This window comes from Antedon bifida, chromosome 5 (assembly GCF_963402885.1).
Source record: "Antedon bifida chromosome 5, ecAntBifi1.1, whole genome shotgun sequence".
Lineage (NCBI taxonomy): Eukaryota > Metazoa > Echinodermata > Crinoidea > Comatulida > Antedonidae > Antedon > Antedon bifida.
The window spans coordinates 32,118,363-32,143,617 of NC_136230.1; the positions used below are offsets into that span (position 1 = coordinate 32,118,363).

General features: G+C 31.9%; 5 protein-coding genes across 10 annotated transcripts in view; 2 read left to right on the top strand and 3 right to left on the bottom strand.

Annotated features, from left to right (window-relative positions):
- LOC144843708 (neurobeachin-like) overlaps positions 1 to 5,544 on the bottom strand; it is a 101,657-nt gene extending 96,113 nt beyond the window's left edge. For both annotated transcript variants that reach the window (XM_078700602.1, XM_078700601.1), the window contains exon 1: positions 5,233 to 5,544. In XM_078700602.1, the coding sequence (XP_078556728.1) occupies positions 5,233 to 5,403 (171 nt within the window). In that variant the 5' untranslated portion in view covers positions 5,404 to 5,544. The remainder of the gene's footprint in view (positions 1 to 5,232) is intronic.
- LOC144843730 (AN1-type zinc finger protein 2A-like) overlaps positions 1 to 10,144 on the bottom strand; it is a 78,130-nt gene extending 67,986 nt beyond the window's left edge. Inside the window, exons 1-9 of one of the 3 annotated variants that reach the window (XM_078700643.1) lie at positions 9,951 to 10,141; positions 9,669 to 9,711; positions 9,435 to 9,486; positions 9,029 to 9,205; positions 8,321 to 8,436; positions 7,928 to 8,035; positions 7,730 to 7,805; positions 7,166 to 7,354; positions 6,702 to 6,776 (exon numbers count right to left, since the gene is read on the bottom strand). In XM_078700643.1, the coding sequence (XP_078556769.1) occupies positions 6,741 to 6,776; positions 7,166 to 7,354; positions 7,730 to 7,805; positions 7,928 to 8,035; positions 8,321 to 8,436; positions 9,029 to 9,205; positions 9,435 to 9,486; positions 9,669 to 9,711; positions 9,951 to 10,005 (852 nt within the window). In that variant the 5' untranslated portion in view covers positions 10,006 to 10,141 and the 3' untranslated portion in view covers positions 6,702 to 6,740. Of the gene's footprint in view, positions 1 to 6,041; positions 6,783 to 7,165; positions 7,355 to 7,729; positions 7,806 to 7,927; positions 8,036 to 8,320; positions 8,437 to 9,028; positions 9,206 to 9,434; positions 9,487 to 9,668; positions 9,712 to 9,950 lie in introns of those variants that run through there. The other 2 variants (XM_078700641.1, XM_078700642.1) reach the window with 2 other exon arrangements.
- A 244-nt stretch (positions 10,145 to 10,388) lies between these two features.
- On the top strand, positions 10,389 to 19,677 carry LOC144843725 (peptidyl-prolyl cis-trans isomerase D-like). Of its 2 annotated transcripts, XR_013612282.1 has the most exons (10): positions 10,389 to 10,531; positions 10,825 to 10,962; positions 11,102 to 11,208; positions 11,468 to 11,656; positions 11,946 to 12,068; positions 12,151 to 12,257; positions 12,594 to 12,774; positions 13,099 to 13,228; positions 13,822 to 13,996; positions 19,668 to 19,677. XR_013612282.1 is itself a non-coding variant. In XM_078700636.1 (9 exons), exons 1-9 carry the CDS (start codon positions 10,408 to 10,410, stop codon positions 13,911 to 13,913), a joined length of 1,191 nt encoding a protein of 396 aa, XP_078556762.1. In that variant the 5' UTR covers positions 10,389 to 10,407; the 3' UTR covers positions 13,914 to 14,326. The 2 variants fall into 2 exon arrangements, 1 of the variants encoding a protein (XP_078556762.1); XM_078700636.1 differs by lacking the exon at positions 19,668 to 19,677 and having other exon boundaries at positions 13,822 to 14,326.
- On the top strand, positions 17,032 to 18,191 carry LOC144843732 (uncharacterized). Its single transcript, XM_078700648.1, has 2 exons — positions 17,032 to 17,211; positions 17,335 to 18,191. The coding sequence occupies exon 2, from the start codon at positions 17,336 to 17,338 to the stop codon at positions 17,834 to 17,836; it is 501 nt and encodes a 166-aa protein (XP_078556774.1). The 5' UTR covers positions 17,032 to 17,211; position 17,335; the 3' UTR covers positions 17,837 to 18,191.
- Positions 18,196 to 25,166, bottom strand: LOC144843721 (gamma-aminobutyric acid receptor subunit beta-3-like). Of its 2 annotated transcripts, none has more exons than XM_078700627.1 (8): positions 24,850 to 25,166; positions 24,496 to 24,584; positions 24,205 to 24,272; positions 22,748 to 22,971; positions 22,082 to 22,164; positions 20,850 to 20,987; positions 20,266 to 20,630; positions 18,196 to 19,752 (listed from the first exon to the last, which is right to left on the bottom strand). In XM_078700627.1, exons 1-8 carry the CDS (start codon positions 24,927 to 24,929, stop codon positions 19,495 to 19,497), a joined length of 1,305 nt encoding a protein of 434 aa, XP_078556753.1. In that variant the 5' UTR covers positions 24,930 to 25,166; the 3' UTR covers positions 18,196 to 19,494. The 2 variants fall into 2 exon arrangements, with proteins under 2 accessions (XP_078556753.1, XP_078556752.1); XM_078700626.1 differs by having other exon boundaries at positions 20,218 to 20,630.
- Between the last annotated feature and the right edge of the window lie 89 nt (positions 25,167 to 25,255).

The following is a 25,255-nucleotide window of genomic DNA, read 5'->3' on the forward strand; positions in this document are numbered from 1 at the left end:
GGCCAGTAAGTTGTAGCAGAGCAAGGGTTACATAGGGATAGTAAATCCACTGAGTGAGAGTCAGATAGTAGACAGTTTTAAACTACATACAGTAGTATAAAATAAGTAAAGTTTGATATCTAAATTTACAATGACCATTTCATTTTATTTCACCTGAATTACCATGATAGCATTTAATAGATTCAGTAAATCTTCTTCATGAATTTATGCAGTCTAAATTAAGTTGCTAACTCTAATAGTCCTGGTACATTACTCAATGTATGAAATGCTTGTATTATAATGTAGTATGAATTAGATTAATGTCTAAATTCATTAAGTTATTTTAACATTTATTAATCTGTAGCAATGTAGGCTAAGTTATTTTGAGCATTAATACAATTAGTGGGCTGTATTCAGTCGATGCTAGAAAGCTAAAGTATTAAAGTACTCATCACAGGAGACAACCATTTTGATAAAAGAAATAAAAACCTTGCAAATATTATCTTTTGCTTCGTTTGAAGAAGATTTTATTTTATGCACATTGAAATGGATTCTTTTTGGAATTTATTAGTTGTTTCGTTTCTTTTACTACTGTAGTAATTTTGTATTCTTACTGTATATATATCGATGTATGGAGGCCTATAAATCAGCCATCAAAAAATCAACTGTTCACAACTAATCTACAATCAAACTATTAATATTTTAATTTTTCCAAGCACTGTGTAACTACTGTACAACAGGAAATCAAAAAAAGTGAAAATAATATTAGAATATACTGTACATTGGTCATGTTATGTTTTCAGCAGGCATTGTACAACACTTCCACATTTATTTTTTTTTGCTTTAAGTCTTATTATTATTATTATACCACTTTCTTGGATACTGATGCAAGAAATATCCGTATCCATCAAATCTATATTTAATCGTCAGTACTGTATACGCAATAAACTGAAATGCATGCATAATATAATGTCGTCTCAATGCACATATAGTAACAATTGTTTTGCATGAATCAGAATATGTTTTTAATAGTTAATTGTTTGGTTCTAGTCAATTCATAGATACTGTAGTTGGTCTAAGAGAAAAGTCATTGACTACCAGGTCTCAATATTTCACACTTTCTACTAAGCTTTTAACCAATTCTATAATCCTAAAAAAAAATTGAATAAAAAAAGTCAATGGGCTAAATCATCAATAACTCATTTATTAATTGTGTTTAAACCGTGAATTACAAAATTTACTGAGGGTTATTGATTTCCTTAACAGTCAATGACAACAAATATTTATCTATCCTCTTACAATCTCTCGGGTCTACTTCAATCTATTTAAATCTCCAACTTCATAATACGCTAATTACGAGTGTCACAGAATGGGCATCAGAGACTGTTGTTTTGATGATGATACATCTTCGGGGTATCCACTGGTTTAGAATTTTAATTTACAGATAGAAAAAAATGCCATTTGTCATTAAAGAAAGCTATTAAAAACACAAATGCGTCAAGTTGATACTAGTAGTATGTTGTTATGTTAAAAAAACCATACAAAAACAACACAAGGATACAATTGTAAGAATGTCACAGTATGGACACAGCAATAAAGGAAGAGAGACACTCCAAAGAGCACATTCAGCACATCAGATCTATTTATTTAAACGAATAACAAAGTATGGTACTGATGACAAAAGAATTTACATCAAAGCGGTAACATAAAGGAAATATTAGAAGTCTGTATGTATTTAATTGAACCCATAAACAGCCATGCAGTTTCACGATTCTAAACCTTCAGGGAAAAATAAATGTTCTTTTATATCCAATATGTCTAAGAAAATCCATTATAAAGTGAAATGAAAATTGTTCTTCTCGATTGTTAATATTGGTTGCATAACGGAGAGAATCATTGTTAATTTACCGATACAAAAAAAAATACTTTGGATTTTCTATTGTAAACAAAATTGTTCACATATTTCTTGCTATTTTATGTTTGTCATTAATATTTTTATCTCAGTATTACAATTTTCAATGGGTTAAACTAATTTACGGTTTTTAAAGACATAACAAAAAGTGTACAGTACATTTTTGAGATTGAAAAAAATGTTTTGCGTTAAAACAGGAACTTTCAATAATAGTTTCAATTAAATAGATAAGCAAATCTTATTCGTTAAATGCAATTAACTCGGTAGCATTTTGGGCTATGTTCGCTTGATTAATTGTGTCAACAAATGTAGGCTAAGAATCTCAATCGTAATATCGATGCCGTCAACGAAGGTTCAGCAATTCACAGGCAAAGCGTATCGTATCGCATTAAATTGGTACAAACTATTTGATTTGATTCTCTTTCATAATATTCATTGAGATGGTCAACAACCACTACCAAAATTTAAACTTAGGGTTATTCAAAAGTCAATGAACTCTTACAATTTTAATCATTAAATACTAAATCATATTCATATTATATTCAATGTAGACTTACCAGGACAGTACTGTAAGTACAGTATCATTTATTTCAGTCACAATATTAAATAGGTTTTTAATAACTTAAAATGTACACAGACCAAGAGCTTTTGAGCATGATTGACACAAGATAATAAAATACAGTTAGTTCTCATAATAATAGTGTGTATTAGTAGTAGTATGAACAATGGACACAAATTAAACTAATTAACATATAATAAACAGTTGTTGTACACCATTATGCTTCAGTTACAAAATTAAAGACATTGTTGTTTTTTACAAAATACAAACATTACACTAACATTGTATTTTGGAGGAAATACTATGAATATTATTAGTATTGTTTTACTGCAGTATTGTACAGCATGACCCAAGACAAAGTTGTCAATGGGCGTGGCACACAATGGCCTAAAGTACACACCCAGTATGAAGTTTAGTCCAACACCAAGGTCCTTTTTACAGCTAAATGAAATTATGACCTACTTTTTGAATAAACTATTATTACTGTGTATAATGGTAGGTTAGCGGAGACACAAACTTTACCACATTAATAAAAATGCTTTCTGTCAGTATGCAACAAAATTAAAATTATTTTTGGAGCTTGAAAATGTATTTTTCTATAATCAAGAAATTGATTGCAGTGGAAAGAAAACCACTGGCGCAGTCAATGCAATTTGTAACTGTTATCTTTACTTAAGATTGTCTCTGGTTTTTTGATTGACTTTGTAATCATGATTGTAATCTCTTAAATCAATAAAATATAATAAGATTAACTCTTCACACAAACTGCAATATGGTTTAATACGTGGCTATGTTCTTGACACGTCCACTACCAAAGTACATTCAGACGATTACCTTCTTAACACGTCTATTACTGTACAGTACAATGTTAGTCAGCTGCAATTCCTACGATAGCCAGCTGAACTTCAGCTCATGAATGTGTGTGAAGTTAAGTGTTTTCATCTGAAATCCTTCACAATGTTTAAATTATTGACACGTCGTTCGGATGTTACGCTAACACTTGGAGAATGAACAGCTCATTGATCTTAAAGCGCCCTCGATCAGATTGAAAATCAATTAAGGGATGGAAATTTAATGGACGTGATGCATTTTCCCGGAGGATTACATAATTCTATCAATATCTATAATGCTTTGTTATTAAACCCCAATGGCTTTTGTGAGATACAGCTGTGTTGATATTGCCGACTTTTGTTTTAAATAGTATAATTTCTAAGAGCACTGTATGTATCTCATCGGTTTAAAATTCACCCTTCAGGGGTACAAGAATGTCCTTTTAATTAAGTATTTTTTTGTAAGTCTCAATCAACAAAGCCCTAATAACTTCAAGTAGGTTCAAGGGTTTGAAGGAACCTATTTTTGTAGAAGGGGAGTGATGCCAGCTTACGATACCGTAATTTTGTGAAAAAAGAACCGACCCATAAAATCCTGCCAACAGGCTTTTAAATTTTAAAAAGGTACAGTAGCAGTACAATGTCATTTGTCTTTGATATTTTAGGGGGTTTTCGTTAAAAATGTTGTACAGTATGTCCTTTTTTTTTGTAATAATGTGTAAAATGTATACTGGACAACTTGTGACAGATGAATTAAGACCATGGAAGCTTTTAAAAGAAGAGGAAAAGACTCAGTAGTTTGCAGTAAATGGATCAGAATGAAAAAGAATTCTTCAAATATTCTAGTTTGCAATATCATACAGACATAATTTGGTAATATTGACAATGTTTATAATTAAAACTAAAGACAAGAATGCAATCTGAATGTAATTGCATAATTGTGTTTTGTTAAGTAAGCAGGACAGCCATATTGGATATCATATAATGACTGGCAATACATCAAGGATGACAAGCCAAGCAAACCTCAAGTGTAGAAAGTAGAAATCTAATACGTTGCTAAATCCTTTGCATTACTAATGGTTTTATGGAGAATAGCAGCTTTCATGTTATAAAGTCACAATTTAGAATTCCAATAATCCATGAACTTCAGTTTCAAAGGGACATTTTTTACTGAAAAAAATGTTTTTATCATTGCTGATCCAATGGGCCGGCTGCCTCAGCATGATAAAATCTGCAGGCCTTATAGTAGTACAGTACCTCCCAGCGATTTACTATTAGTTATTGTACAGTTAAGTATTGCAATAATAAATGCATAAATGCAACTGCTGTCAACCTTTAAAATGCATGCAAGTAAACAAATTTCAGACTCAAAATAAATGCATATAACAATAACATATTTAAATTTAAAGGAAAATTTATGTGTAATTTAAAAAGAATTAGATCATGCATGACGTGAGAATTTAGGCCCTAAAACAAATGGTATCACACCCACGCAACATCATGAACATCTTGTTTACACACCCTGGCCCAGAAGAACAGAATTTAATACAAACACATTATTATTATTATTATTATTATTAATAATTAATTAAATAGGCCTAATTATTAAATAATAAAATATGGTAACCTGCTGGTGGTAGTGTGGTAGGTCTATTATTGATGGATGTTTTCTAGCTTGGTGGGTATTTTCCTAGGCCTAGGCGGTTCTTCTATCAACTGCAAAGGTTTAAACCTAATGTATAGCCTAGGCTCTAGTCTAGGCCTACTGTAGTTCAAACCACCACCCATTAACTCTTTCGTCAACCCTCATCAAGCAGCATCCAGCCGGTGTGTGTATGCGAGTAAGGTGGTTGTTCATAACATTAACAGAGGCCTGATGTTTTTAGAGCAAACATTTATCAGCGCATACAAAAAACATATATTAAACCGTCGCAAAATAAATAATAACTTACCAGGTTAAAAACAGTATCAAAAATATCCCGATCAGAAACCTCCTTTACTTCCATCAAACCGATCAAAATTCCGAACTTCACCTTCGTCGATGCATTCGCCGACGCAGGCATATTGTCGGTAAAAATACTTTTTTTCTCGGAAATATCGTCATTCGTTTCCTCAGCAGCCATTGTTGCTATATAAAGATCCTTTATAAGTCTTGGAATGGCAAACTGCTCCGGAAACGGTGGTTAATCTGATCGAAAATCCCTTAATTAATTCCCAGGTAAATTACCACAAAAACTACCATTTCTGATGTTTTCGGGTTTATGTAAAATGTTTGTGTTTATTTCCGCCACGTATCATACTTAACTGTAAAGTTCGTTTACCGAAACAGAACATCGTCGTCATTACCATTCAATTTCGTGATTTATCAGCTTCGGGCTTAATAATAGTGTTTGATATTTTAACTACATGTATATCAATACTTTCTTTGAATATCTTATAAATATAAGTATCATATGTATATATTATATATATCATTTTTATATATGTATATATTAAATGCAATGTTACATGCATTTTTTCTTTTTCTTATCTTCCAGTTCTTGGTTGCCATTTTATGATTTGATCCATTTTCAGATATTTATCAAAATTCTATTTTTTACATAATAACACATTTAGTCTTGTTATGTGACATAACCCATGATATGATGATTTTTTTTTCAATTTCATTTCAGATGATACGTATGTTAATATTGACATGACCTCCATCTGAAGATGTACAAATTACACATATAAATTAATCAAGGGCAAAGAAACAAAGATACAATCACATACAATTATATAATGTATATTTTATTGAATATCAATGTAAAAGACAAAATAAAGACATTTATATATCCTCAATGTTTAAAGTTACTATACATTCAACAATATAATAATACAAATATATCAGTCAATTAAAAAATACTAAAAATGAATTTAATAGGATAACATTTGTAAATACTTTATTTATCACTCAAATAACATAATATAAAAATTGACAAATATGACAAAAACGATCAAGATAAATCAGCTTTCACTCCTCGAGTTGGCCTTTAACGTAAAATGCAACAATTGATTGTAAAGTTAGTTTAAATAAATAAGTTTAAATACAATGTTTGGATTAACATAAGTGGATTAATAAAATATAACATCAAATTGTATGTCATTCAATTAATGTACATCAATTAAAATAGTGAAATGCAATTTAAATTTAAAGCAGTAAAATTGCATTCCAGCACAAATTTTTACAAATTATAATTATATAAATTTGAATAGTATAAATACTTTATAATACCTGAATGTATCAAAATGTAGTAGTAACATTTTATTTTTAACTACATCAATAATAAATATTTAAAAATTATTTTGTTTGACCTTACAATCATAAAATAGCAAGCAGTATACACATGTGGTATGATTTCTCATTCAATCTGTTTGATTAGTTTACAGTATATTCTTTCCAATTGTTGAGTATTGTTGTTCAGGATGTAACACATTTTGATTCAGATTGTTGATTCTGTTGCTGTGGAAGATATATTTCCAATGTTATTTCAATATAAACAGTTATTTAGCATGTTTACCTATTATATCATTAAGATTAGTAGACACATTTCATGTCGGACTGTTTATTATACGATACGATACATATATTATAAGCAGAGAATTAGTAAAAACATTTCAAATAAAAAAAATAAATGTAGGATGGTAACTGATACTGTGCATTTCAAACAATAAAATCTAGATAAAAGGCAATATCCTACATTTGTATCTTCTGTTTGAGCCAACATTTTTCACCTTTCATTAATTGGTCTTTTTCAATGTTTACATAAAAATTGAATTGGGGAGACCAGGGTCACCTAAGAGAACTTAATCACCAGGGAAGAGTAAAATTACAGTATGATATACCTGCGTTCTATTTCTATGTTGCCTTCGTTGTTCTTCTTCACTTTCTGCAATTGCTCTAGCCAATGCCTGATCTTCCTCTTCTTGCCTCCTAGCTTCTTCTGTTCTGACTGTTGCTGGCATTGACGTAGGTCTAGCCTGATTTGAAACCATAGATAACTGGATAGCTCTTGCCATCGCTTCATCTTCTGACTGTAGGGTATAATAAAAAAGAAAAACATATTTTATCTGCGGCGCTCTCCCTTTAGTTACATTATCAATTAATCCATTATTATGTACATATTTGCTAAGACAATATAAATTAGCAGACAAATCTGAATACACTTTAATAGAAAAATTTACAAAGGTTAGATTTAATTCAATGACTTTTTTTTCCAGTACACAGTCATAGAGTTTTGGTAAATCTTCCCTGGGCCTAAGCTTTCTTCCCAATCTGTTTTTGTTTCATGAATTGTTTGTTAACATAAATTTTTAAAATTAGAACAGTAATGTTAAATTTGTTTAAACAAATTCACTTTTATTTTGAATATTTTTGTCTCTCTTGACCTGTAAGCTAAACATCCTTACCATTCCTCCTTGTATGGACTGGGCTGAGGTTTGAGTACGAGGTGGATGACTCTGTCGTGCTCGCTGTTGTCGCTCTCTGTCAAAAAAATACACAAAACATGAACAAAATGTAATAGCATTGATATGTGAAATTTTGCAAAATGTAAAATTATTTTTCATTAATATTTCAATAACTGTAAAGTAAAATGGCATATGCACCTATCAAGATTTTGACCAATAGAACTTAAGGTGGTCTTTTGTGGTCTTGATCTTGGCTCATTAGACTTGACTGGTCCAAACTTCTGTGATCTATTCATTGCTGCTGCTCTGTGTGTGTATCAAAAATATCATTATTATTCATTCATTGACGTCTTTCATTACCACGCCTTGATTATTATTTATTGAACCATGTTTCATGAGGGTAGCCCATCCAGCAACGCTGATCATTGGGGGCCCTCTACAATACAATACAGTGCAGAAATGCGTATCATAAAAATCCATCTCGTACTCAAATCATTATCATATTTGTATTTCTACACCCATCTTCACTATTTATGCCTACATATTTTTCTTTCAATATAATATATTTCTTAAATATCATCATATATTTACCCTTGATTTGAAATAGAATAGCCACTTCCTCGAAAACCTTTACATTCATGATCTGTTTGATGGCGATGTCGTAAACAGTAATTCAATCGGCATGATTCGCATATAACTGGTACAAGCTTTAAAACATAAAATATTACAATATACAAATGTATTTTGTTCCAAAGCTTGGTTTTGTGGGTAAATTATTAAAAATAATATCTATCATTTGCGGTTAAAGATGTATTGTCGCCCAAAAACATGAAAAATGAAGATTAATTAAATCAGACTTTGAATAGGTTATTTTTTAGTTTTATTTTAATAAAATTAATCACTTTCGTAGAAAAAAAACGAAAACAAAATAATGTTTTCACTTATAAAATAACATAATAAATGGTTAAATTCAACAAAAATTTGCTTTAAATTACAGTTTTTCAGGTAAATATATTTTTTTTCAGATCCAATTTTTGGTCAACGTGGACAACTATTATGTAACATTAAAATGGTGTATTAAAAAAAAAATTTTTTTAATTATTTTTCAGGGGGACAATACATTTTATTTAGGAGGTTATGTTGATTATTTAGGGGTAGGTTGATTATTTAGGAGTTATTTAGGAATTTGGCTTTTAAAGTCATGTGATCGATTTTGTTTGGGTCGTAAATTATGTATCCAATTAAATGAAAGGATTTTATTTCAATCTGTAGGAACTCAAATCAAAACTTAATAATTACCTCTTTCTTCTTACAACCCTTCACATTGCACCTATTAGCATAAACTTTACGTTTTTTAATTGCAGGATCAGATTGGCAATCTCTATCGATGTGTCCCGACACGGCAATGTCGGGAGCTTCTCCTCGTTTACCAGGAACTGGTTTATTGCACAAAGGACAAACAGGAACCTGAACATCCTGTGAATCAAATAATAATACTATATAATAATTAACTTTCTTTAAATATGGAACCAATTGTATATTTAAATATCTAAGGACATCTATTTATTGTAAAGTACATATCAATGAACTTATTATTCAGTCATTTTAAAATTGTCAGCCATTTTCGTTATTACTGTCTCCTTTTCCATTTCTAATTTAACTTTATAACATAAAAGAATGATTGGAGAAAAACATGGCACTTTACCTTTTTATATGCTGATGGACAGCTATGGTTTGAGTAGTTAATATGATCTTTGCTGTTAAAACAAAAATATTATTTTCATGTTTAAAATAATTAAAGATTTATTAGGCATAGAGGCTATATTTAAATTTCATTTATTTATTTTTCGGTGTGGTATAGCAGTTTGTGTATTCAATTGTCATTTTCATTTTGTTTAAATATCAGACATACAAATAAAAAAAAATAAAGTAATCTTACCAAAATACTTCATTACAAGCATCGCACTTCATCGGCAAGAAATCTGTAATACAATACACATGTTGTATGCTAGTAAGTATCTATATTTGAAAGGCTAGGCCTGGCCTAGCTGGTACTCTTGCGTTCGACGACACCATTTGGCATTAACAGTCATGGTTCGCTCCTAACTCACCTCAGCAAGTCAAGGAATAAAACATGATGACTGACAGTGTCTGTCACAGTGAGCTAGCTTGCTCGGTAACTCCTCAGTCAGCAGGCTCAATAATGATATGGTGATCTTACCTAGCTGTTTACAGCTCTGGTCAGAGCAGTGTTTTCCTAATTCAGGGAATTCCATATTTACTTGTAAATAGTAGGGTCTAGGCCTATTTTCTACGTAGCAGATAGAGCAGCGGTGGTGGTGTGTGTTGTAGTCGTGGTTGTTGTGTTTTAGGCAAACCTCTGACGTCAGATAGAGGGAAACCCCACACTCGTGACTTAGCAATTTCTATTTTTAGATTCGTAACCAAAATGTTTAAGCATGATAATACAATTTTACTTATAACATAATAATTAATGATAATTAAAGTTGAATATTTAAATATCGTATCATTATATTTATTATTTTATTAATTTATGGCAATTATAATATATTTTAAATCTCTATAAATATAATTAATAAAAAACATTTTATGAATGTGTTTCTGTAAACTCACGTGTTCACAACAAAAGTTCTACAACCGGGATTTCTAGAAGAATCATGGCTGAAACTGTGGAAGCGACGAAAGTTCCAGAAAATGAACAAACAAGCACTGCTCCAAAAGAAGAAAAAAAGGTGAACAACCCCAGAGTGTTTTTTGATATAACTATTGGTGGCAAATCTGGTAAGTTTAAAACACGTTATAGACAAATTAAGAGCCTCGTAATCTAGCCTACCTAGGCCGACTGAACAACAACGCCCAACAACGTGGGATCCCCTCACACCCACCTGCTATGTGCTGCGCACTGCAAACCGTTTAGATGGTTGAGTGGCCTAGCACATTCTTTATTTGCACACTATTAAATCATGTGAATTTATAGTTATTAGAGGCAATAAACTCTTCATAATAAATGTTATTGATTCAGTCAATGTTATATAAGAAGTCAATTTGTCAATCTATTTTTCTATTAATTACAGCTGGAAAAATATATTTTGAACTCTTTGCTGATGTAGTGCCAAAAACAGCAGACAATTTCAGGGCACTTTGCACTGGTGAGAAAGGAATTGGAAAATGTGGAAAACCACTGCACTACAAAGGAAGTATATTCCACAGAAGTGAGTCTAAAGAATTAATATTTAATTAATGATAGTGTTTTCCTGCATGCATTATATTATATAATATTATATTGATGTATGCTTCTTTTTCTAATAGTTTATTGAAATGATATAATAATACACAATGATTTTCTTGCAGTTATAAAAGATTTTATGTGCCAGGGAGGTGATTTTACTAATCAAAATGGCACTGGAGGTGAGAGTATCTACGGAGAGAAATTTGATGACGAAAACTTTATAATGAAGGTACCAATATAATTATTCATACAATATAGATTGATAGAGAGATGTAAATTGAATCCTCTATTGATTATATTATGATTGTTTGCCTCATATTGTATTTTATAAAAAAACTAAAATATTTAAATTAAATTTAATATATTAGTTATTATTATTATTATTTATTCAGGCAAAAGATACATTTTACAAACTATAATACAAATTTAAAAACACGACGCAAGGAGAAAATATAAAATATTCATAACATACTGGCTTTTCTTCTTAGCATGATACGCCTGGACTTCTTAGCATGGCTAACGCAGGACCAGGCACAAACGGCTCACAATTCTTCATCACCACTGCAGTGACTTCACACCTTGATGGCAAACATGTTGTATTTGGCAGGGTCATCAGAGGAATGGGTGTCGTTAGAAAACTTGAGAATATTGAAAAACAAGAAGAACACCCAAAATTGGTAAATATTCTCTGCTATAATAATGCCTGCAATCCATAAGTTAATGTTTTATCTTTAGGTCAATTTTGACATTCAATTTCTCAGTACAGTATTTTGTTATTAAAGATAATGAAATTGGAAAGTAGCTAAAGTTTGTTAGCACTTAATTGTAATATTAACGAATAGAGTATTTTCATGTGTAATTTTACACAGTTTTTAGTATGTAAAATTACAGCATATTTCATTTCATATTTTCAAGTATATACAAGGCAACAAATGATGATTATTAATTTATACATATCTTTTTTAGGAGTGTAAAATTGAAGATTGTGGTGAGATTGCAGAGGATGTAGACATAACATCAGTTGAAGACGATGGTACTGGGGATGTTTACCCTGACTGGCCTGATGATGCTGGCATTGACTCTGAAAATGTAAAATACAATCCTAATATTTTGAACACAATTTAGTATTTCAACTTTCTTATTTTAAAGAAATTATTTTATTTTTTTTAAGGCTAAAAAGATTCTTGATGTTGTGAATAATATTAAGGCAATTGGTAACGACCAGTTTAAGGCAAAGAACTACAAAATGGCTGAATCAAAATACAGGAAAGCACTAAAGTATGATATAAAAACATTTCTAATGAAGGCATGAAACACTGGGTTACTCCAATTAATTTAAATTGGTTAAAATGAGCAGAAGTACAGTACATAGAGTTTATCAATCCTGTGATAGTGGGTCCTTAAGATATAAAGCTCTGTCTACACTATCAAACTGTATGTATGAATTATGATGTCATATCACTACCATATTTGGGCACATCACACTTTTTTGTCAAAATAGTTTGATAGTGTAGACAGAGCTTAAGAATGATAAGCAGGATTGGTTCCTATTCCACAGATTTTAATTTTGACTGGTATAAACATTATTTTCTAATCAATTTTATAATTATATAGCTATCTGGACCTGACTGATGATGATGAGGATTCATCTAATTCTGAAGTAGAACTAAATGAGAACTTGACTAAGGAGGACCGAGAGAAACTTCATCTGGCGTATTTACCACTCCATCTTAACATTGCAGCTTGCCACTTAGCACTTAAGGAATATCGGGAGGCAAAGGACGAATGCGAGAAAGTTAGATATTTATTAATAATTATATAATTTTCTAATATGATATTAATTCAGATTAGTTTCTTTTAAAACTCACTGTAACAAATAATATTCACTTTTTTTTGTAAATTTAAAGAGATGCTTAACCAAATACTATTTGATTTTAACTTTACTGACTTGTGTGTTTGTGGTGCTATTCCTGTTTCTTGGTAGTTATTTCCATTTCTAATATGAGTTTTGAAGAAAAGAAAGAAATAAAACTTATTACTAATGCTGAAATGAACACTACATGGGAAGCTAATTAAATCCACATACAGAAGTTAATTATACATTTTAAAATAATTTCAGGCATTGAATATTGATGCAGAGAATGCAAAAGGCTTGTTTAGGAGAGGTAGAGCAAATCAAGGCTTGAAAGATTATGATGTTGCTATGAAAGACTTCAATGCTGCCCTCAAACTACAGCCATCAGATAAAGGTAAGGAGCATATTCACTCTGGGTAATTCACTAAGGGAACTTATACCATACTACACTTCATGAAACTATATATCAAATATGAATAACTTGCGTTCAAAAAGTCTCAAATTCTTTTTCTTTTTACCATTTAAAATTCATTTGTAATTTCTGCACTGTACAATGTTTTGTTTTTTAATCATGTTTTCAAGAGTGCAGTCACTAAGTTTAAATCATCTATGATCTGTCATTATATTTACAATAAAACTCTGTAGTTTATGTTTTTTTGTTTAGGGCCATTTGTTTTACATTTCCTGCATTGTACCCCATAGACCTATTATAGGTCCATGATTGTACCACATAGCTTTTGGAGGCGTGTTTTTATAACTATGCCTTTTGTTTGTTAACACATTTGATTGGCTGATTTGTTTTATTATGTAATTTTGTGACTGATATATATTATCCTTTGTTACAATTCTATTCACCTGATGATGGACTATGCCTAAAACATGTCGTGTTAATAAATTTATATTGAGGCAGTTTTAACTTGTTTGATTTGTTAATAAAATATATAAGATTATATTGATTGGATAAGAATTTTGCTTTTTTTTTTCTAGGTATAAAAAGTGAAATTCAAAAGACGAAAGCACTACAGAAAGCTGAACTTGACAAAGAAAAGCAAACATACGCAAAGATGTTTAAATCATGATAGACTAATTGGTGTGACCAAGAAGGATGGCAAGATGATCTGTGGCTTTGTGTTTACACAGCAAAGCAAAAGTAGTTTGAAGACTAAGAGTTGGTTGGAAGAATAAACATTGTTTAAAGCTTTTCAATGTTTCTTGAATGAGTATGTTACAATTGAGATGAGATAAGGTACAATTTCAATGTACTTTTGAATGTATTATGATTAAAAGAAAATTAATGTTAAAATTAAATTAATGAAAAACAAAAGCTCAAATAAATGATGAAAAATGATTCCATGTTTAAACTAGTGATTGTAATTTAAATGTTATTATTTGTACTTTGTGATCCAAGTAAACAACATCTTGCCTTTTGTAATTCATATTAAAGTTTCATTAAAGGAGGAATTTCAAGAAATAAATGTGGACATTGTGAAAACATATGTTGTTTTGTTTATAATTCAGAGTCCAGATAACTATAAACCAATATGTATAATTAACACTGCCGAGTTTATTAATAAACAATTTATGATTTGCACAAATCAATGTGGTAACTTTCGATACCGGTACTACGCGCTGTAACTAGCATACGTATCAAAAGTGTAATTATCATTATCAACATTGAAATATTAAAAATCATACTCAATGATATCTAACATTATGGTTGTCCATCCCGATGTTTGTGAAGGGCATACGTGGTATGTTGTTAATGAGTTGAATAATATGCAACTTGGAATCATCAGCGCATCAGGGTCAGATAACTACAGTATAATCGATAAAAACATTCATGGTAAATACCATTTTTTCCCTTAAAAACAAGAACCTCGTGACACCCGCCAACCCCCCCCCCCCCCCCCCCGAAAGGTCACTCTCTTTATTTTACTAGCTATTTAATTGCATTGATGTTAGTTTTTCTATCATTATTCACACGCCCAATTCCCTTCCGTATTTATTCTAAATAAACTTAACACCATACAATCGTAAACTATGTGTTGATTATGGAATATCTTTTGGTTTTATTGAATATCTGTGTACTCTCTACGGCCAATTTATCGCCTCCTTTGTAATGATTAGTATGGTCGTTGCACTATTTGATATGATAATGGTTATGAAGATACAGTAAGCATCATTATGTAAATAATAAGCAAGTGGTTACAGAAAACTATTTCACTGTAATGCCGGCTTCTCGATCTATTTAAAAGGTGATCCCCCGTTTTAAAACGCCCTCCTCTAAAACAGCTAAATTAAAGGTATTATTGAGTTCGATTTTATATAATGGTACAATTAGTTTGCTTCGATATCTGGGATGCTTTGCCATTATCTTTCAATGTATGATTTTCGAGGTTATTGTAGTATTATACCATGTAACATATTGTGTTATAATGACCATTCTAATAATATGGCCAATGTCATAATAACAATTAAGTAATGTTAAATAAATTATGCGTATCATCTGTTACAATTGATCTACAGAAACCTTTTAATTAAATTCTAATAGCATTATTTATTATGTATAAATTAATTCAATTTGATTTCGCCTAGCTCGATTATTTTGTTTCTTTTATATACAGAAGTATAATTCACATTGACATTAAAAACAAAACTGTGTAAGGCACACCCAATCCGAAAGAAACAAAAAGACAACGGTGATAAAAAAAAAAGCCTTCGATCGTGCAGTGGCTCTCCAATCAATCTTTTCATTGATTATCGACCACCATTAAAACATTTTGGTAACATATGTTGGAAAAGCCTTATTTAACCTTATCAATCACTTTAATTCAATATTCACATTAACAGGCTTCATATAAATTAGAATTATCATAGTTTTGTGAAGTAAGAACGTTGACAACCTCTAGAGGAGGAGTTACTTAGTGCTCGTCAAAGCCCAGTAAAAAGGTAAGCTTTTTTTAACCAAATAATTTCTTACTAAGTTGAAGTCTAATTCATATACTGTAATTTGAAATACAATGCCATTATTAACTGTATAATGATTATATTTTGTATTGTTTAGTATTAACAATTATGACAATTTTGACATTTCTTCATCATCCCGATGTAACTTTATTTCAATTTCTCTTTTTATTGTGATACGTATTAAACAAAACGCTTTTTTTATCGTCAGCGGCACATGTTATTTTACTTACCGTATATATTTCATCCTTTTGACAGGCAAAAACACAAGATGAATACCAAGATTTTAATCTTATTAGTAGTCGCTGTCACCACATGTTTGGTGGATTGCAGACCAACTAGGCCTATGAATGGTGGCAATCGCGGGGGCCATGAACGATCAGGTGGAGATAGTGGAGAAAGAAGTGGAAACATCGGTGGCAGGGTTGTTGGTTCAGGTGGTACAAGCAGAGTCGGTAATTTCGAGAAAGCCACGCAAACTAGTGACGAAGAAGGGTCAGGAGGAGACAGCGGAGAACGATCAGGTGGCGCAAGTAGAGTCGGATCAGTTGGTGGCGCAAGTAGAGTCGGATCAGGTGGCGCAAGCAGAGCCGGATCAGGTGGCGCAAGCAGAGTCGGATCAGGTGGCACAAGTAAAGTCGGATCAGGTGGCGCAAGTAAAGTCGGATCAGGTGGCGCAAGTAGAGTCGGAGAAGGCGGCGCAAGTAGAGTCGGTGGTGCAGGTGGCGCAAGTAGAGTCGGTGGAGCAGGTGAACTGAGAGGACAAAGAGAAAGAAGAGGTGGAATACTCTTTGGAGGCGATTTCTAAAATGTATAGTCATTTTGTAATATATTTGGCCTATATAAAAACAAATTTTTAAACATAATTAATCAATCATTTTCATGATAAACTGATAAATAGTATATTAATTAATTATTTCCAATTTCTTCATTAGCACTAACAAATAACACTTGTTTAAAACCGATTTATTACCACCTCCCGATATGATTATAAAACACGATTGTAACTTATTATTAAGTGATGACATTGCCGACATGGCAACCGAATTTCTATATAGTAGGCCCAAATACTTTCAACATTGAATATGTCTTGTACTATATTGTTGCAAATTTATAATATTATGCTGTTATTTGTCGAAGTAGGTCTATTGTAAAGTAAACTAATGATATCGTTAGGAATAATTTAGACATAATATGGTGAAGAAAGGGATGACTGGGACCAGTTATTGCATCGATAATAGTGAACTGTACTAAAAATAATCACGTAATTTGCATTTTAATTGGAGAATAGTTAACATATTTATGGTTCTAGAGAGTATATTTAAAGGGACCACTTGGTTCATTAACATCAGTTGAAGTCTCAGTTTTGAACGAATTTATTTTGTATAGTTCTACACTACATTGAGAATCTAAGTAAGTTATGTTTCTCGTTTATATTGTATTACTACTATAATTGTGTTTAGTAACACATTTACATTATAAACTCAGTTTGACTGATAGTTCAGAATGCATTCTCTAGTATTTGTTTTTCTTTAGCATGAAGTTGTTCGAGTTAAATGTTGTATTGGTTTTCTACATCGTTTGTTCAACGATCGTACTTGGCCGTCCCCATTTGAAAGATAGATCTAGCGAGAACACAAATGCTGAAAGACCTACTCTACCAGAGGGTGCAGAAAGACCAATCGGAAATCCAAATAGACCACAGCGACCACCAGGTGAAGATAGACCAGCCTTAAACCCAAATGCTGAAAGACCTACTCTACCAGAAGGTGCAGAAAGACCAGAACTTCCCCCTGGTGTAGAAAGACCAGCCTTAAACCCAAATGCTGAAAGACCTACTCTACCAGAGGGTGCAGAAAGACCCATCGGGAATCCAAATAGACCACAGCGACCACCAGGAGTAGGACCACCAGGTGAAGAGAGACCAGCCTTAAACCCAAATGCTGAAAGACCTACTCTACCAGAGGGTGGAGAAAGACCTACTCTACCAGAGGGTGGAGAAAGACCAGCAGTAGCTCGACCTGTTGGTGGAGAGTAATTAACTGAACATTTTAATGCACAGCTTTTGATTATGGTTATTATTATTATTTGAAGTTAGTTTTGAATTGAGCTTAATAAGATTAAACATTTGTCATTGTAAATGTAAAATACCAGACGCGCTTTGTGCACTTTGCCATTATTATTCTAAATGTTCATCAAAATACTGTCTTCACGAATGATTATAATATTAAATTGTATTTCACGTTAAAACAGGCAACATATAATATGCCTATTATCAATTGTGTGAAGTTAAACAAAAATAAACAATATTATGCTTAATATTAGATAAATTAATTAAATTTTAATTTTATTCAATAACACGAGTTAAAAAATAAAACAAAACAAGTTAATAACGATTGTTGATTTTATTTAATGGCTTCTGTTACCGTGCTCGTGGATTTACGTAAAACATGATTGTATCAAATAGTTAATAGTAAAATAAGAAGTGATTTCATAATTCATGCTACTTTTGCATTTGACCCACGCAGTAAACACGCGTGACGTGTAAATGCTTGCTGCCAGTACTTTCACGATGTCACTGAAGATTTTATATCAAACTTTGTAGACTATATCATAACTATTATATATAGACCCAAATAACTTAAATATGCATATTCATCACAGTATTCAAACAATATTACTCGTATACAATACTGTAGAATTGAATGATGGCACAAGCAGAAGACATGGGCTAGGAGGAAGGGGGCGAGTGGATGGCGGAGAACTAACGATCCAATTTGCATTTATACTTTGTACAATCATATCACAATTATTATATACAGACCAAAGTAACTATGTTCATTACAATTCAAACTACATCACTGGTATAAACTAGATATGATGGCGCATGCATTGGGCTTATCATGGGGATTGAGAGGGAGACTGACGATAGAATCATTGTGTGTCAACTTTGTACGACCAAAATAACTAGATTTATCACAATAATATTTAAAATATATCAAGTATAAAATAGAATAATATATTAAGCGAAGTCGGCAGATCAAAGAGGACTAATTTTGTAGCCCTGTCAACTTCGTACATAACAATACTATATACAGAACACAATAACATCAGCACATTATAGTATAAAATTAAAATACAATGGTACAAATAATATCATAATCTACGATAATACAGTGCTGTGTTACGGTAAAAAAACTATATATAATATAATATATCTTATTACGAATTAAATATACACAACTAATTAACTATAACGAATGCTCTACAATAAATAGTATTACTTGAAGTCAAGTCAAAATAAGAATATCATTGTATTCACGTCAATTTGGCAAGATTAAACACAATATGATACAATATATCAATAAAAATGTCATTCAAGCAATTGTATACTGTACATCATAACACATTAAATATATAAACTACTTACACGAGTTCAAAGTAACCTCATGAAACACGTTCTCCATTCAAACAAAAGTCTTCTTCTCATGCGACAGGGACCACATGGTATGCAAATCAATAAATGCATGTGTGTGAAAATGCAATGCCCCACCTACGGCGAAGATTATAATGGATGGGAGGCGATCTACGACAACTAACTATTGTAACTACTATCTAGATACATAACAAAACTTCATTTTATTCTTCTATTTATTTTTATGTACAATAAAATATGTTCGATTCTGTGTGTATTGTCTAAGTCGTTTTGGTAAGCTCATCGATATCAACTGCAGTTTTAGTGAGATAGTAAATCCAATAGACGAATAAGAATACAATGAATGTTAATGGAAAACAGAATCTACTGTAACTATCAATATTGCGAAAGTTGAACGATTCCTCTTTGGCTTCACCAGCCTCGACGCTCTTTGGTTGTTTCGTATTTGGACCAACACCATCGCCGATGAATCCACTGTTGTGAATTCCAGACTGTCTTCTGTTCAAATTGTTGGTGTCCTAAAAATACATAAATTAAAAATTTTATCTTAGTATATATATTATAATTAGAGCCTATATATTGATGGTTTAAACCATACCACACCTCTCACTTGTATTTGTGTTAAGGAAATAGATTGGTCCCGAGACTCATCTATCGGAGACGGAATCAAAGTTTGAAATAAAGAAAAAACAGTTTTGTTCGTCAAAGTTCGGTAATTTAGTTGGACAGACGAGCTCGGTTAGATATTATATTGTTTCGCGTTCGGTAAATGCAAATGCATTTGTAAGTTGAAGGCATGTTGTATGTTGTTAATAATAAAAATGTTAGGATTATATTATAATATTTATATTAATTATAATATTATTTATGGACACTGATGCGTGCTAATTATCTCCTCGGAGAAAACACTTATGTGTAGATCTTGTCTCAAGTACTAATTAAAGACAGTACAACACATTATTAAGGATTATTTGAATACATACTGTTCCCTCATTCGGGCTATAGTTGCTGATTCGGGAAGAAGACCTTACTTGTTTTGGTGGAGGTGGTTTACTTTCTTCTGGTTTCTTTGGCGGTGGTGTGGAACCGTAACTGACCATTGCGAATTCTAACAAAGCCGCAAACACACACAAGTAACAAAACACGAGGTAGTAGTCGATAGCCTTAATGTAGGATAGCTTTGGCAAAGAGTTATTTACTCCACTCATGAGGGTTGTCATAGTAAGAACGGTGGTAATGCCAAGTGCGATTCTTGCAGGTACGGCAGCCGGGTTTATCCAAAATGAGACCCACGAAAGGATCACGATCATGGTTGCTGGAACGTAAACTTGGATGGCGTAGTACGACATCGAACGACCAAGGTAAAAGTTACCAATCAGCTGCGAATAGTTTCCAACTAGGTAAATTAAATAAAATAATAAATTATTAAATAATAAAAAGAAAGTAAACAATAAATTAAAGTGTTATAATAATCATTACAGTCCACAGCAATTGCCATTCATATTGGAGGACGTATCTACATTCCATATTTCGTGTGAACGCACACAAATACGCTTGCCTATTATGGTTCTAGGTATCCTGATGAGAAATAGACATATATAATGCTCCTACTTACCATAGTACACAGCCTCTGCTTCAACGCCGTTGTTTCCAAGTAAGTTAAACTGTGACAACGCTATCGATGGGTCCAAATAAATAGCCGAGCTATCGTTTCCTACCCACGAATATTTAATATGTTGATTACTATAAGCGTCTGATAAAAAAAAAAGAAAAACCGTGAATGAAGAAAAATAAAATGGATTCGAAATAACGAACCGTTTTATAACATGAATACTAACGATACAAAATGTTAAGACCTACTTTTGCACCTACATATTGTCTTTATCTTTTCTTAATAATTTTTCAATATCCGCTCCGCAACGTAAGTAGTATTGGAGTGACATTAAGCCTATTTTCCACTAGGTGAATTTGTTCACGCGGATCGAAAGCGTCAGCTAATACATATGCGTATTCATGTTTCTATCTTCCAAATCCGTATATACACATTCGCCTTGTGGAAATTAGGCTTTACATAACATTATACACTAAACTTGCGCAAGCGAATTCACCAATGCCAAACGGCTGATAATCCATAGCTTGTGATTGGTCAAATTATTACGTTGTACACTTACGTCCTTGCGTTGCGTCATAGTGGGAACCAAGCATGTGTATTTTTATGTGGGTTAGTTTGCTCAATTAGAAGTAATAACTGCACGGCAACACCTTTATTTTGTAATCGATAATTATTATCCATGTGATAATATAATTACCATCATACTGGAAACTATTTATTAAGGTGTTCAATAAGTAATCATGCGTTTTTGTTTGTTTTGAAATGAGAGCCAAGCATCCTTTTATTTATTGATTTGGCTAAGGTATGACTTAATTAAAAATTGTATTTTTCAGTTGTACAAATATAACACATAGTTATTTCTTGTATAGCCTATATTGAAACATTAATTAGTACTTATATTTTTATACTTTAGACTTTATTAACCTATCTTTTACGACACAGTTTCGTGCTCTCTTAGTAAAACTATAGCATATCCACTAAGTGCATACTATTACTTTTATCACATCTGATGAAAAAAGTAAGCATAACACTTGGTTCCCACTAGGACGCAACGCAAGGACGTCGACGCAACGCAACGCAAGAACGTCGACGAAATGCAAGGACGTCGACGCAACTCAACGCAAGGACGTCGACGCAACGCAAGCGAGCAACAGTAATCCATCGCGTGTGGTTGGTCAAACCAACGTGCGTTGCGCGTCAGAGAGTGACCAATAGCTTTGCGTATCAAAACTTACAACTCTCAAGCCACAGGTCACAATGCTGTGTGTCCATTGGGAAGTATTTCAAATCCATTACGCAACCTGCAGTCAGTGTGAGCCTAAATGAGTATAATAATTTAAATATAATTAACATTGGTTAAATCATTATAAATTGTCATCATCAAATATATTTGTGATAATATTAGATTAATGATGGTATCGCCGAAGCAGCTGGGAAACGCCGATTGATCTTGCCGAGAAAGAATGAATTATAGATAATTATTAACATCATCATCATCATTAAATACAATTATAATACAGTCGCGCCGAGCTTATGTATTCGGAAATAAAGAGAAGTACTAAAATATCTCTATTGATAGAGATATCTTAGTTTGATGTCTCTATTTATCTCTATTATGTCCTATTAAAAATTATTTGTTTATAATTAAATAGACAATTAGCAAACCCAAATCCATATATATAATACATAAGTACTCTCACTTGCAAAAAAAGGATTAATGTCGCCCGCAAGATCTGCACATTTTTTTGTCTGTACTCTATCGTTTTGATTTACCCACCCACATTAGTAATTTGCCTTTGGATTTATTAATAGAGATATATTATTATCAGAAATAATTATCTCCATTTAAAACTAAGACATCTTTTTGTTTTCAATTAATCATTTTGTTACAGTTGGCTTACCTAGTGCTGTACAGCATATCACCTGAAGGTGTAATACTAATCAGTGTGTTTTCCGTCAGTATTGTATGATATGACGCTTTCTTTTCGTTTATAAAGTATGTATCGGGTATCCAAACGCGTTTTGCCATTTCGTTTGTTAACGCAAGTCCAGTAATGACAGACCCATCAAACGCAAGACGGGGATCATTCCATTGTTGTCGAAAGTATAGGTCCATTGTATACTCCTAAAAGTTTTAAGAGATTTAGATTGAAGAAATACAAAAAGTAAGTGATGTGCCCAAATATGGTAGTGATATGCTCAAATATGGTAGTGATATGCCCAAATATGGTAGTGATATGCCCAAATATGGTAGTGATATGCCCAAATATGGTAGTGATGTGCCCAAATATGGTAGTGATATGCCCAAATATGGTAGTGATGTGCCCAAACAGAAGAAGTCCATTGTATACTCCTAAAAGTTTACACATTGAAGAATAGAATACAAAAAGTAATTACAATTATATGGTATAGTTTCTTTCGCTGTTTTCGTGACGACATTAAAATTCTGCCAACACTATCAAACTAGTTTGTGATGTGCCCAAATATGGTAGTGATATGCCCAGATATGATAGTGATATGCCCAAATATAGGTAGTGATGTGCCTAAGATATATAAGATAATAATATAATAATAATAATATCCTGGATTTATATAGCTCCTAATGTTGTGAAACCTCTAAGCGCTGGACATTATTACCCCGGTCATTTTTGCATCAAACACGTATATATATATATGGGCACATCACATTTTTGTTGTTACATTATGTTTGATAGTGTAGACAGAGCTTAAGCCTATTGAAAGGTCATCAGGCAATTTGTAATAATAACTACTGATTTATTTAAAAACACGCAATACTCTTTTAAAAAATGGAATAGCCTATATTGTAACGTGCCAGTCCCGTCATGAATATGTATAGGCCTAAACAGTAATAATGCATTTAAATAAACTGTTCGACGGCCATAATTCTGAATGTGAAATAATCGGTTATCACAATAGGCCTATAGCCTCAGTTGTGATGTACAATAGTTTGCACGTACATAGATCAACATATTGTTATTGATTTGTGAATAATAATGTGTTATGATTGTAGTAATTTAAAAGTATCGCATACATTATATCGATTTTATAATATAATTTACATTTTATTTATTAGGTGATTGACATTTCCATTGAAAATATTACCGTCTGTTGGTGGCTTATTACCATATTGTTATGAAAGACCCTTTTATTTTGTTTGCATCATAGTTACGGTAGTTATTAACGTATAGTTAATCTTACATTATCGTTGTAATAACTCTTCCCATATGCACAACTAAATTATTGTGAAAATATTATAGATGCCGATATAGCGCTTAGGTGCGTATTCTACTTTGAAGAATTGTTAAAAGAAATAATTTATATATTTTAAATGTCTTACCATGTTTGTTTCAGATATTGGTCCGATATTATAAATATACATGCTGATTTGGACATTTACACGTTTTCCTATACAAATAATAACAAATACAAATAGTATATTGGTTTGTATTGGAAACCGGATTAAAAAAACTTAATTAAATGCATATAACAAGGCAGAATATAGTAAACAAATGTAAAATGTAAATCAAATTAAAAAGATCAAAATCGAAATCAAATGAATAATTGTGAAGGGTTTCCACAAGAGAAATGTAAAAAAAGATATTAGAATAAAAGAAATGAACCTACTAACCTCCGTAATGAGGACGAAGACGCTTGTCATAGCCATCAAGCAAAGTATTAAGTATCTCAGATGCGTTATTTAGAAGGTGATCTTCGGCACTATAATATCAAATGTCAAATATATATGTTCTCTCTTACATATTCATGTAAATTGTAAAGATCAAAACATTATAATCGTATACCTTTTATAAAAGATATTCCAATCACGGTTTTGACAACTTTAATAAGCCTATAATAAACAGAATAAAATAGAGTACAGACAGACTACACGATTAAAATACTATGAACTTGGTTTGTGTGCTAGTTACAATACAAATAAAACACCCCGAATATTCTAAATGTATTTAAAACACAAATTACTTACAGTGTAGCTGATCCAGAATTAATACTGCTAAATATAACTGTACACAGCAGAGCAGTGAAGTAAATTGTAAATGAGGACATTCTCGGTCTTTGTTAAACCTTAGCAAATTAGACTAAACTGGAAACACGTGTTTTTCATTTAACTGTTATTTGCGATTTGAAGAAGTCTTTTAAAAAACCGTGTCACGAATTGTACCCAATTGATTTTGTATTGTTTTATAATCGATATTGTCACTAAGAAACAACGCAGGAGATACAAGGGACGACCATGTGATAGAAACGAGTCAGTTTTGACACAATTGTGACAATTGATTTTTGTCTGATTAATACAATTATTTTCTCTCTACAGAGGGCGTCAAAGACTGCTTGTGGTCTGAGAGCTTAATAATGTATGGTTTCTATGGCAA

What these genes read in the sequence shown, in the direction of transcription:
- LOC144843725 (XM_078700636.1), top strand. Translation starts at nt 10,408, where the DNA reads ATGGCTGAAACTGTGGAAGCGACGAAAGTTCCAGAAAATGAACAAACA. An exon ending in AAGAAGAACACCCAAAATTG is followed by an intron (nt 11,657 to 11,945) that starts GTAAATATTCTC and finishes TATCTTTTTTAG; the next exon opens with GAGTGTAAAATTGAAGATTG. An exon ending in CTGGCATTGACTCTGAAAAT is followed by an intron (nt 12,069 to 12,150) that starts GTAAAATACAAT and finishes ATTTTTTTTAAG; the next exon opens with GCTAAAAAGATTCTTGATGT.
- LOC144843721 (XM_078700626.1), bottom strand. Translation starts at nt 24,929, where the DNA reads ATGTCCTCATTTACAATTTACTTCACTGCTCTGCTGTGTACAGTTATA. An exon ending in CAATATCTGAAACAAACATG is followed by an intron (nt 22,972 to 24,204) that starts GTAAGACATTTA and finishes TAAAACTTTTAG; the next exon opens with GAGTATACAATGGACCTATA. An exon ending in AGCAGAGGCTGTGTACTATG is followed by an intron (nt 20,631 to 20,849) that starts GTAAGTAGGAGC and finishes TAATTTACCTAG; the next exon opens with TTGGAAACTATTCGCAGCTG.
- LOC144843732 (XM_078700648.1), top strand. Translation starts at nt 17,336, where the DNA reads ATGAAGTTGTTCGAGTTAAATGTTGTATTGGTTTTCTACATCGTTTGT.